The 13,273-nt window shown below is 50.9% G+C and overlaps 1 protein-coding gene across 2 annotated transcripts in view; it reads right to left on the bottom strand.

Annotated features, from left to right (window-relative positions):
• The window catches only part of ABCA3 (ATP binding cassette subfamily A member 3), a 77,275-nt gene that overhangs the window by 28,662 nt on the left and 35,340 nt on the right, over positions 1-13,273 (bottom strand). For both annotated transcript variants that reach the window (XR_010917305.1, XM_067534066.1), the window contains exons 6-12: positions 11,727-11,986; positions 10,161-10,277; positions 9,039-9,159; positions 6,833-7,006; positions 5,978-6,159; positions 4,287-4,433; positions 2,490-2,619 (exon numbers count right to left, since the gene is read on the bottom strand). Coding sequence is in view for 1 of the 2 variants with exons in the window: in XM_067534066.1 (XP_067390167.1) it covers positions 2,490-2,619; positions 4,287-4,433; positions 5,978-6,159; positions 6,833-7,006; positions 9,039-9,159; positions 10,161-10,277; positions 11,727-11,986 (1,131 nt within the window). In the remaining variant the exon portion in view is untranslated. The remainder of the gene's footprint in view (positions 1-2,489; positions 2,620-4,286; positions 4,434-5,977; positions 6,160-6,832; positions 7,007-9,038; positions 9,160-10,160; positions 10,278-11,726; positions 11,987-13,273) is intronic.

Genomic DNA, 13,273 nt, shown 5'->3' with positions numbered 1-13,273 from the left:
CAGGGAGAGAGAGAGGGTGAGGATGAGAACCTGCCTCCCCCACAGAGCAGGGCAGACCACCTGTCACGACCTCACTGCCCAAAATCCCCTCCAAAGCCAAGTGAAGTCTCAGTCCCGGCTTGGCTGTACAGCCTTGTTCATCCAGCCAGGCTCTCTGCTGCAGGGAGAGACACAATCACTGCAAGGCCGCAGAGGAATTCACCCCTCCCTTCGCACAATTGGCGGGGGTTGTGCTGTCCTCTGGTACATCAGGCGCTGGCCGTTGCAGAAGGCAGGATATCAGACTGGCTGGACCAATGGTCTGACCTGGCCTGGCAAGTCCTATGCTCTGCACACTGCTGAGAGCCACGTGAATCCAGGGGATTCAGAGTCAACCAGGGGATTCAGCCACCAAGCAAGACAGCCTGCCTGAGATTCCCATATTTCATCTTCTGGTCCTTGGGCCGACAGAGGCAGCGTGCTTAGCCCCCGAAGAGGAGGAAGGGGCCACGTCACCCCACAGCTCCGTGAGCTGTCAAGAGTCCTTCATTTCCAGAGAGCCATTTGCTGTGCAGTATCAACAGTCTATTGCTCTGTAGCACTCACCAAGCCATCGCACAGGGAGGTACGTGGAGGCCAAATTTAGACCAGGACAAAGTACAACAGATCACCTATTTGCAACTGGACAGATACCAGAGACGTGCACAGAACACCTTTTAGGCTTCAAACAGGCTTTTGAGAGCGCTTAGCAGCAAGGGCTATGGCGAGTTAGGAGGACGTACAGCATCCCAGAGAAATCCATCAAACTGATAGAAAACATCTACAGCAAGTTGCTGAGTGCAGCAGGGGTCGACAAGAAACTGATAGAGTGGAGATGGATCACTGTAGGAGCAAGAGAAGGGTGCACACTATTGCCAGATTTGTTCCACTTGGTACTGGAAGTAGAAAGGGCTGTAGCACTGGGAGGTGAAATGGGAGGAGTCACGTTATATGGGAGAACAGAGAGTAACCTTTGACTCACAGACAATATTGGTCCCCCAAGCATTGACCAAGGAAGATTTACAAAGAATAACTTACAAGGCAAACCAGTAGAAAATATGAACTGAAGATCAGCATGGAGTTGACAAAAATATACAACTATTGGAAGACAAGAGGAAAAGGTAAAGATCAAAGTCAGAGACAAAGAACTAGAACATGTGGGAAATGTTGTGTACCTTGGAGGACTAGGGTTGAAGAATGGGAATTGTGAATGTGGAATCAGAAAAATCACTGACAGAATACCTTTGTCTGAAACTGTGATAGAAATGCTAAGTTCAAGTGGAATGTCTTAGCCCTACCGTCCACATGCAAATTTGTTAGTCTATGTTGTAGAACTTAGCCACCTTTGAAGTCCGAACACGGACATCCCCTGTCAGATAAGATAGCAAGTGTCTGTACGTGATCCTAGACTTCCTGGCACCAGAATACCCACTAGGACAGGCTAGCACTGGGAAATCCCCATTGTGTGTTATAATTACCTTGCATGAGGTAATTAACCTATTAAGAAACTCCACTATACGATCTATAAGTAAATGAATCTAAAACAAACCCATATAAGTCCTTTGTATCTGATAGCAAGGTGAAGTTCCAGAGATCAGCATAGGGGCATGCTGATGGGCTTCCCTATGGCCATAGCTCTCTGTGTGTCTGTCAGAATAAAGCTCTACTCGATCTAATCCTAAAAGTGAAGCTGCGTGATCTTTCTTCCACGACATGAAGATGACATAAAAAGAACTGGACTAGCTGCTACTGCATTCAGAAAACTCTGCAAGATCTGGAAGGCTAAAGACATTGTGATGAAAACAAAAATTGGCACGTCTGAGACAACTGTCAGACCAACACTACCATAGGGGATGGAATGGTGGAGTATGAGGAAAGCTGACGAACAAAAGAGTTCGACTGCAGAAATGAACTGGCAGGGGGAAAGCTGAGGGCTTTGAGATGGCAGAAAATTAAAAATGCAGTGATTAGAAAACAGCTAGGGCAGGAAATAATGCTCTTCAAAAAAGACAACTGTGATGGTTCAGACACGTGTCCCAAATAGACCTGGAAAAAATACCGTGCATGGTGATACATAGCAGAGTGTGAAGGACTCAAAAGAGAGGAAGACTGAGGATGCGTTGGACAGAAAGTGACGAACGACATGAATCAGAAAGGTTTAAAGGTTAACGAAGCCGGTACGAGACAAAGGGGTGAAAAGTCTTCATTCGGCCCCATCGTTGCTGTTGAGCTGGCAGCAGGGACCCAAAGATGAAGAGTACATTACGCTGCAGTACAGTCACCGGATGCTGCTTTGGGGAATGGATCAGATGTGAGAATACAGTCCAGCACCTCGCCAGCCTCAGCAGATGGTTATGGCTTCATATGCTCCAAAGCGAGATACGCATTGCCCCAGCCCCAGGAAACGCACTGTGCTCTCTAAGCCATACCCCATGCTGTAGTGAGGATGGCCCGGGGTGGGGATGCTCTACCTGTGAGCATGGACAGAGTGGTTGTCTTCCCGGCACCATTGTGTCCCAGGAGGACTGTGATCTGCCCCTCATACATGTTCAGGGTCAAGTCCCTTACTGCCTCCTTCGTCTTGTTCCCCACTTTAAACACCTGCAGAAGCATCAAGAGAAGACAAGTATTAGAAGGAAATACACATTCATCTCTCACATCCATTGCACCCTTCATCCCAAAACTCTGCCATCCCAGACACAAGCTGCAATGACACCTGTACAAGAGACCATCTCCTTATGAGGCAACCAGACGTTTTAGCAGACCACCCTCGAGTGCGTCTAAGCAGAGCAATTTCAAATCTACTCCATTACGCAGCCAATGTATGCGGATCCCTGGAGTGGTGACGTTAAAACACTGGGTTTTGCCGTACGAAGAGAGGTATTGTTTCATCCTACTGCTAAAATGCTACCACCTCTGGCGCGAGCCTGGGCTACTCTTGAACAATGCCCAGCAACTCTACTCAGGAAGAGGGCAGCCTATTGAAATGGTAGCAATGGTAAGGCAGTTTTTAAAATATAAGAGAGGGTGTTTCAGATCCCTGGGGAAGGACAGGTGTGCCCAAATTCTACCCCTTTCAGAGCTCACGTCACAGCCTGTAGGCAGATGGCTTTTCAGCACCCATCAATGCCATGCCAACAGCTACAGGGATCTGCTTTAGAGCAACACTTCCTGTCCCTCCGCAGCACATCTAGCTGGGCACTAAGCAAGAGACTGGGAATCCAACCTGGTTCTTTGTTTAAAACCCAAAACCCTTATAAAATGAGGGTGTTTACACGGCAGCTTGTGTGTCGTGCACGGAGGTGTACGACTGGTGATCCGTGCCAGACAGGAGCTTCCAGTTCAAAGGTCTGCATGGACACAGCAGAGAGTGGGGCACGGTCCCTAGGGCTGGGAGGATTTACCCGCAGGGAATTGCAGACACTCTACTGAAGGAGGGAGGGAGACAGCTTGGTATTTGTTAATTGATGCATTGGGCATAGGGGCAGCCAGAAGTCAGGAGAGGGCAAAAGGAAGGATTGCTCAGTGCAACCGGGTACATGCGCCCCACCGGGAGCTCAGTGCCTGTAGTCTCCCTAGGAGCACAGGAGCCACTGAATGCCAGGCCAGACTCTTTGCACACCAGGCTGCTGCAGTTATACCCCAGCCGTAGATCTCCTTGGGACAGAGGAGTTGCATGATGCCCTGTGCTCTGGGTCCAGACGGGGGAAGGGAATGGGTCTGAAGCACCAGGAGCCCCACTGATTTCTTCCAGGGACTCCCAAGTGAGGACTTTGGTCCCCAGATTGTTGAAACAAACCACAGTCACTTCCTGCAAGTCCCAGAGATCACAAAAGTGACAGTCGCCAAACCATTGGCCCTGATCTACACCAAAAAAGTAGCTCCACCTAGATACATCATTCAGGGGTGAATTAAGTGCTGTTGTGAAGCTGAACTAACCACCAGTGTAGACGCAGCTAGGTTGATGGAAGAATCCTTTCACCCACCTAGCTACTGCTTTGTGGGGAGGTGGGTTACCTATACTGATGGAAAAACTCCTTCCATTGGTGTAGGTAGCATCTATACTACTGTAGTGCCCGTAGTGTAAACATGCTCCCAGAGGCTGTGGCTGGGGGGCACAGGGCAGAGCTGAGTCACCCCTCTCTTAGCAATTGCCACTGACAACTCCTATGTGAAATTGCATGACCCAGACCAGCACAGATCTGTCTGGTGTTATCTATCTCCCTGCTGCGGGCTCTCTGCTGTCAGATGGTCCCTGTTTGCTTCACCTTGGAGAGGTGCTTTATTTTGATCCCTGACACCAGATCAGCAGGCTCTTCCTCAATGTACTGGCTTTTCAGGGCCTTCTCCGGGTCCTCCTCTTCCTCCTTCTCTTTCCCCAAGACGGTTCTGGGAGTCCCGCACCAGTACGAGGGCTAAGATGAGAGATACACATAGAGTGAGATAACCCAGCTGCCATGTACAGCAACTTCCCTTCCTCCCGAACCAGCACAGCTCAGATAGGATCCGCTCTGACACCTCTCATCCCACTAGCTCACATTGGTACGTCCCATGTGTGGAGCTGTCCAGAACAACAGCAAAGTGACAGACATGTCACAAAGATGTGCCCATAAGACACAACTCAGACATGCTTTAGAATTACTCCACCTTTCAAAGCAATCACTTAGTGTGATCCTGCTAGGAATGGAGTGTCTCCAACACACCAGAACCAGATGGTGCCCAACACCTCTGAGGATCAGGTCCCACGGCCATCCATCCCTCTTCCCCAACCCAAACGGGAGCCCCCGATTTTCTCACGACTCCCAGGGGAGCCTCTGACTACTGACAGTCATTTCCAATAGAAAAGGCCTCAGGAGAATTAATTCACTCCTCCACAGACACATGCTAGCTACCGAGAAGGCAGTTTTATTGCCAATGCCTAATCCAAGAGAGATCAACCATTGGCTGAAAGCTCTTGCCCTTCCGTTACCGCCACCACCCACGATCACGTAGGCAGTTGTTCCTCCAGCACCCATCATCACAGAGGGGTAAGAAGCGCAAGGACCCCAGGCATCACCCACCTAGCACGATGTTGGCCAAGGAACGTACCAAGTGGGACAGCACTTCCCCCAGGCAGGGGTTTGGGTCAGTGAGAGTGAAGGGGGGCCAATTGGGGCTGTTCAGTGGATTATCACCTACTCTTCAATCTGCCACTGCCCCTCACCATCCTCACCCATGCAGCAATTTAAGCAGGGCCATGAGCTTCCACACTGGGTGATAGAGGACCCAGACAGGTCTATGCAGAGGGTGCAATCACTGCCTCCACTCCCTCATTGGGGGAGCCATACTCTAAAGAGCAAGAGGGCCGCTCATGATTTAGCTGGAAGGAGAGGCCTGACTTCACTCCCATATTTGGCTCTCCTGCTTCCTACAGCAATCCACAACCAGCCACACCAATGCACCTGACTCATTCCCGGCTTTCGGTGAGAGGGCAAAAAAAAAAAAAAAATCGCACCAGGTTACTATGCCCTGCTCCAAAGAATCTCAGCGCTTCCTGTGCTTTCCAGCGGTCCACAGCATCATCTGCCGCGCAGAGAGCTGGCTCACGAGCCCCACACGATGTCCTAGAGGAACACTCTCAGCTCTGTGTGATCCCACCTGCACTACAGAGCCAGGCACTGAAATGAAATCATGCTGGAGGTTGGTTCGGGGGCAAAACACCATCAAATGATAGCCCACACCTGGTGGTCCTGTACCACCTCTTGTATGGCGCTTGGTGCTTGACAGATTTCAAAGCCTAAGACCTAGTCACTCACGTGGCTGACTTCTGATGCCAAAATTTTAAGCCCAAAAGAGACTGTTGTAATAATTTTACTCTGACCTTCTGCATAACACAATAAACGCACAGGGTGTGAGAACAGAATCCCTGTGTTTTATCTCACAGGTTGCCAGCTGTGGAGTGTGCAGCAGTGGTGCTCACCGTCAAGAAGAAGTACCATGGCTGCGGCACACCATATTCCCCTGGGAAGACAGCCTCCACGTACCAGGCCACCAGGCCATAGAGGACAGAGTCAAACAGCAGCATCCCCAGCACCTGTGCAAAGGTGAAGTTATCGTCCACGCTGACAGGCTTCATGAGGTCCCTCCATTGAACACCAGTCCCTGAAATGCACACAAGACGGTGTCTGCATCTGCCAATGGGCAGTCACAGCATAGAACACAGTGTAACGCCTCACCCGCAGGCTGGGAGAATGCACAGCGGCGCACGTTCCCTGGGACTGCGAAATAAAGCATTGTGACACAAATTCACTGCTAGCATATGTATATTCTCCACACTGCATGAATTTTTGTCACACCACGTGTGCGTGTGTGTGGGGGTTGAAACCACATTTGAAAGCAAGACATGATAAATACATGCATGTGCCTAATGTAACTTATTCTGTGTTTTAATTTGCAAAGATCTACAAAAATGTACTGGCTAAATATTTACGTTACTGCATGACCTTGTTCTCACCAGCTTTGTTCCCTCCCACCCCCAGAGAGATTTAAGTTACCCTGAGCCCTGAAGCCAATAAGCATGTGCACTGACAGATTCCCTCTGAAGGGCAGCTCCTTTAGGTTAGCTGTCCAAGGACTGAATCCTGCTCTCACTTATGGCAAGACTCCTTCAATGGTACAGGATCAGGATCAAGTCTCAAGGTTAAAAAAAACCAAAAAAAATCAGACTCTAACATGCCTAACATCCCAACCCAGAGCCCAGTGTGTCCCCAGGCTGGACTTCCCCCAACTGGGACTGGGTATTACAGCAGTAGGGAGAGAGAGAAATATCACTCACCTTTTCCTTCAAACATGCCTATCAGCTGCGCTCCCATGGCCATGGCAACATTGGAGATAAGGCAGGACGACAGCTTCTGACTGTGAGACATCAGGTCGTAGCGAGGCGAGATGAAGAAGTAAGGGATGTAGGAGAAGAAGTAAAGGAAACCCCCAGCGGCAGCTGCCACATTTGCTGCAAGTGTAGAGATGGGGGGGAGGGAGGAAGGGAACCAACACAACAGAAGTTTTCAACGGTGTGGTGACAAAAACAAACGGATGCAGACACACTGCAAGCACACTTCTCTACAGCTTCCTGCCAAGGTGATCCAAGTACTTTACAAAGACAGGTATTTTCTCCATGATGCCAATGGGGAAACAAGTGCAGAGCGGCTGAATGATTTGCCCAAGGTCACACAGTAGGTCAGGGGCAGAGCTGGGACCAACTTCCCTGCTCTAGCTATCAGACGGCACCACTTCGTGTCGAGCCCCAGAACACTCCCAGAAGCGTTGTGAAGCGAGTTTAGCAGGGCTCAGCAAGCTGGCCCATTTTGGGAAGTTACAGTAGACAAGTTTCCTGTGCACCACAGCATATAATACAACTGAACGGGGATGTGTCCTAACATCCCTTACTGGGCAACAAACCAGACCACTCAAGAAGCAGCTTCATGCTCCATGCACAGCCTGTCAGTGCTGGGTCGAGGCTTTGGAGCCTTTCATAGCATCCTACCATATGGAGTGCGGCAGCAAAGGATGCCTCCGGCTCCCCAAACTAAAGCCACTGCTCAGTGCACATCTGCTGATGAGAGCAGGCTTGATTTGTAGGTCGCACGGGGAAGATGGAAGAGATACCAACCCCTTCCTCCACCAGATGAGTCCTGCCCTTATCAGAGAGGAATTCAACACACAGCCCTTTCCCAGCAGCAAGGCGGGATGTTTACAAGCCATGACGCTTACCCAGACCTAGAAGGGAAAAGCTTCCCTCTACTGCGGTGTTTAAGAACAAATTGTTCCCTGGGCCTCCTGTGGAAAATTGCTGGAGGGGCTCATGGAATATTTGCATGCATTCCTCACCCAGCACAAAAATCCAGAGCACCAGCTCTCCCACTTGGATTGTACCCTGCACAACAGGAATAAGAGCCTTTACGAGACCAAACAATGGGCAAGTGAGACCAGCAAGTATTTCCACTGCCGTTATTGCCATGGAGAAAGGCATGTGCTCTGTGCAGCACACTGTTCATTCCTCTGCCCCCAGTGCGCTAGCACTTAATGCCCAGTACCAAACAGATAACTTGGCAAATGTCCTACAACAATCAAACATCCACTGGTAGAGCATCAAACGCTGGATGGGAGTGTGCAGGCTTCACGTCTCTCCCTAGGCTTCTCGTCTGTCTTTCCTGTTTGCCCTCTTTAAAGCACACACTAAGATAGCCCTACACAAATACAGCTTGCTGCCCTCTGAACCTGGGGGCTTAGGTTGGAGGCAGGTCACTAGCTAGCGGGACACCCAAGTTCCATTAAGGAGGATGCCAGGAAGAAGCTAGGAATCCTATTCAAATCCCCCGCCCACTCACAAGCAACCAACAACCCTTGCTGAGGAAGAGGGGCATGTCACCCATTTCCCCACGAAGCGCCCATGTAGCAAGTGGCATTCCGAGGAGCTAGCCCAGCGCTGGTATTTACCACAAACAACAATCAGTGCTCACGAGTGATGTCGAAGCTGACAGCTGCTCCAACCCCAGCCCCTTCCACCACGTGGTGAAGAGAAACTGCAAAGATGCAATTAGGGGGCTCCGTGTTTACTGGCTCTCAGTGGCTCCCGTAGCAAATCTGCTCTGCTGGTAAGTAACAAGTTGTTTTCCAAATTACGACCCTGCAAGGTCCATGTGATCTGAGAGTCAAGCTGGGCTCTTTCCCCACTAGTAATAAGGGTTCTGCAGAACAAATGATTGTCTCAGCGACATCCGTGCAGCACTACTGTCTTCAAAGGTTTAACTGATTGCAACCTGGTAAATAGTTCTGTTGATTGCTCTCCAGGCAGATCAGACTCCAGGTGACTCCTAGAGCTTGGCTGGCCTTGCAAGGCTAGTGGGTGGGTCTTAGTAAAGTCAGCAGGTAGGATCCACCGAGGGAATGGATAAGGAGCCGTTTCTATACGGCAGTCCATGTTTCAGAGCCAAACCACCCTGTTGGACAAAAAGCATGAAAGTTTAACAGGACGGACTCACCTCTGGAGAAGAAGGTGCTGACCATGAAACTGAAGGAGATGGAGGAGATGGAGAAGACTGCCAGGAAGGTGAACACCAGGGTCGGGTCACTGTTGGTGAGCACTGCCCCCTGCTCACTTACCTACAAACAAAATCCAGGCCATGAGTACTACTACCAACACAGGCACGGCATCTAGCCTGCGATTCTCACGGTGCGGATGGTGGCACAGAATGGGCTTGGGAGTCAAAAAAAGATAAAGGAACTGTGTTAAAGATACGCAAGACCTTTCTACACCGCAGTCTGTGCTGCTGCACCGAGGGTGAGTTATGGGTGGTGATTACCCTAGTGTAGACCAGGCTCTAATGAAGAGTGGCCTTTATCGCCAACACTGCAAGGACTCCAGTATGCTCACCACCGGAATGGTCAGACTGGATCAGACCTCTGGTCCCTCTAGTCCAGCACCAGCTGCTCCAGAGGAAAGCACAGGAAATCCTTCAGCAGCAGTTCTGGGACAGCCTGCCCCCGAGGGACGTTACCTCCCATCAGTTAAGGCCGCATGCAACCTGATGCAGGGGGGTTTAGATCCCTTTGAAAACCCTGAGTGATTTAATCCTTTAATGACCAGATGTTCCTGTTAACCATATGCATGTCCCATCCCTTCCTGAAACCTGCTAAGCTCTTGACCTCAATGATACTTTGTGGCAGGAAGTTCCACAGGCTAAACTGTAAGGCTGTGTGAAAAGCAAGATACGGTGTCTGCAGAGGGGGATTCAAACACTTACAAACCCAAGTGCATCAAAGGCCCAGCCTGAAGTAGCAAAGTGAACCTCCACGCTCCACATTTTGAGAAAGTGAAGGTACCTCCTTACACCCAATATTGACTTCCAAGTCTTACCCCCCCAGCTGCCCCTTTCCCCCTGCTTTAAGATAGTGATGAGAAAAGCTGTCTGGATGTGAAGGAGTGGAGAGTGGTGGGGAAATATCGTTCAGGAGCAGCTGAGAGTCTGAGGGCCTAGGACACCACCCCTCAATCCACAGCCACCCGCAGATGCCTGTCCACACAAGAAAGCCATCAGCTCCCACTCCGCCAGCAAGAGTGTGGCTCTGACGTGTACCGTGGAAGCCGTGGCAAGGACACTCACCTTGACACAGAAGAGCACAGTGACGAAGAAGATGGACACCAGGAGGAAGAGGAAGAACATGAGGAACCAGGCACTCCAGTGCAGCCAGTTACTGAGGCCCATCATGCGCATGTACTCCTGTGGGGAGGCCAGCACAAGCTCGCGTTACACTGCTGCAGCTGCCAGTCACCAGCAGGGCTGACAGCTGCCCCACGGTAGGAGGGAGCCAGGCCCGGGAGAGCTCCCATAGCGGGGCAGAAAGAGAAGCTGATGAGGGACCCACGGCACTTGCTGGAGCCAGGCCCAATGTGGGGAAGCACGGTGCAGCCGTCCCCCACACACAGTTCTACTTTAAATCCTAGCCTGCCTCTGAACATTGACCGCCAACGACTCCAAATTAAGGATGGTCATGGTGGGGCAGGTGTGGAAAGAGCAAGGTTCTCCTGAAGCACTGGACGGAGACCCAAACCTATTTCCACAGAGGATAAGGCCGGAAGGACCATTATAATGATCTGGTCCGACCACCAGCGTAACCCAGGAAATGTCTCATCACTCTACGAGGAATCGAACCCTGGCCTCTCAGATTAACGATCTGACGCTGCAGCGACTGCGTTACCTGAACTCAGGTTACCCAGACACCGAAGTCTCTAGACAGAAAACACGGCATCATGCCCCGCCGTTTAAAAAGACAGGCCCTCCCCCTCCCCAACAAACCTCCCTAAGTACCGCCCCCACACCCTCACCACCCGAACCCACAACAGTTTCCATCTCCCCCAGACCCAATGACCTGCCTGCCATCACCAGCCGATCTAACGGCATCGCCAAGCAGACACAGCTGCACAGCAACGAGACAGAGCTGAATTCTAGCTATGTCCCTTCCTAGAATTTACTAACCCTCTGCAATCCCTCTTTCCTGCCCTCTGGTCTCCTAGCAGAGGGGGATTTTGTTTACAGCCCAGCAGTTTAAAAGGAGGGACCCACCGTTAGAATGCATCTGCCAGGGACAAGCAAGGCACTGAACGTGGGCTTAGCGACCAAGCCCTTACTGATCACAGAGATTTTATTCCTTCAGTTGTTATTTCTCCACAGGGGATTCCATGGCACGAAGCAAAGGAATGCCCTTGCCATTAACTGTTTTGTACTGGTTTCCTCTCACTCCCTCGCTTCCCATCTCCCCCCACAAACCCGAGTGGACCCTCTTCTCCCTTGTCCCACCAGACCCCAACCCATGCAGAGTCCTCAGGGTTTCCTCCATCCCGACGTTCCAGGAAAGCCTAATTTCTCCTTGCGTTTGCCTCACTGCACCACCTCACAGCTGGGCCCAGACATAAGCAACTTCCTCCAAGAGGAAGAACCAGGCCACTGTGCAGGCTGGCCATGCGAGCAGAGCTACGTCGCCCAGTTCACCTTCCCTATGCGCTCCTCTCACCACACGGGAACATCCGGTGCCCCCCTAAGCGCCATCCTGTCTTGGAAGAAGGTGTCCTGATCTTCCCCCAGACTAGAGTACTCATGGTGTCACTGCTACAATGGCAGGTCAGCCTGCCAGGAAGCCACCATTGCCCAGGCCACCCGCCTCCCATTTACCTTCAGCTTCTTCTCCTTCTCGTGCACCACGGCGCGGACGATGTTGAGCGAAGTGTAGGTGAAGCTCAGCATGAGCAGCAGGGGCAGCTGGTTCTGGATGGCAAGGAGGAAGAGGTCGTTGACGTATGGTGGGTAGGGGAAGCGCCGGACGGCCACGGTGACCCCCTCCAGCAGGCTGGCGGAAGAGGCGTTGGCATGGTACTGCATGATGGCTCTGTCCACAGCGTGCTGCACTGCCAGGAACCCTTCCCGGATGTAACCTGAGGGAGAAAGCACAGGCTGGCAGAGTGAGAGGCACTGCAGGAACAGAGCAGCCGGCTGCCCCAATAAGTGAATGCTTCCTACTGGCAAATGGGTGTGCACTGTATTATTTGTAAATAACTAGGGACTCATCATGGACCAGGACCCCATGGCGCTAGATGCTGTACAAACAGAACAAAGACACGGTTCCTGCCCCAAAGAGCTTACACTCTCAGCAGGTTTATAGACAATGTGTTCATGGCAAGGCATGTGTTTTGAGCTGCATACACTAGGGAAAGGTGGAGTCTTCACAGGGTCTTTGGGGGGAGCAGGAGGAGGAGAAGCTGCATAAGAGGAGCCCCTAGAATGGTCACCCTCATGATCCATGTGTAACAGTGTGTACAGTGCCCTGCAGGAGGACCCGTGTTTTATTGGGGCTGTTCCTTGAAACCCATCCATAGGTTTCAGCTATTGCACTACATGGCAGCATCCCTGCCCAAAAGCCTTTCACCAAGAGGCCGTGATGCCAGCACCCAACTTGCTCCGGCTCCCAGCGGGTGTGCGCCAAGGATGTACTATGAGAGAGGAGGGATAATAGTGGGACTAGGGCACAGGGCTGGGACTCCACAGATCTGGGTGCAGTTCCGAGCTCAGCCACAGATGGTCTGTGACGCTGACTCTCTCTGCCTCAATTCCCCATGGATAAGATAGGGAAAACAATCTTTCCTTTCTCCCTCCCTTTGTCTGTCTTGTCTATTTAGATTGGGAGCTGTTTAGGACGAGGATGACCTTATACATTTGTGCGCTGTTCAGCTCCATGGAGCTTAATCTCACTTGAAGCTTCTAGACATTACAGTAATGTAGATCGTGATTTGGGGAAACTGAGGTAAAGAAGCATTATGACTTAGCTAAGGTCATACAGTGAGTCAGTGTTAGAGCTGGGACTTCTGCATTCTACACTCTATTTCCAGTCCTACGTGCCGACTGCTAGCCAATGGTCCCACAGCAGAGCTGACTGCATGGCCATGCGTACAGGGCTCTGAGCCGTAATCATGTCAATGTACATGACTTCCTTTTAAAGCTGTTCATGAAATACAGAATAACTTGATAACCAATTTTTATCCTGCTGTGCTGTTAATTGAATCAAGTGTGTGCAGTCATAGCCAACAAAATACACAGCACAGCTGGAGTTTTGGAGCTCATATTCAATCAAGGGGTTCTGGAGACATTCACTCTCTCGGTTTGTATCACCGCAACCCCATGGAATTCAATCCCCATAATTCAAGGTTACTAGTTTATTCTATATT

This window comes from Emydura macquarii, unplaced genomic scaffold (assembly GCF_026122565.2).
Source record: "Emydura macquarii macquarii isolate MOO-44397 ecotype Brisbane River unplaced genomic scaffold, CSIRO-AGI_Emac_v2 contig_3374, whole genome shotgun sequence".
Taxonomy (NCBI): Eukaryota; Metazoa; Chordata; order Testudines; family Chelidae; genus Emydura; species Emydura macquarii.
Note: the sequence above shows the minus strand (reverse complement) of the source record. Positions and strands in the feature narration are given on the sequence as shown.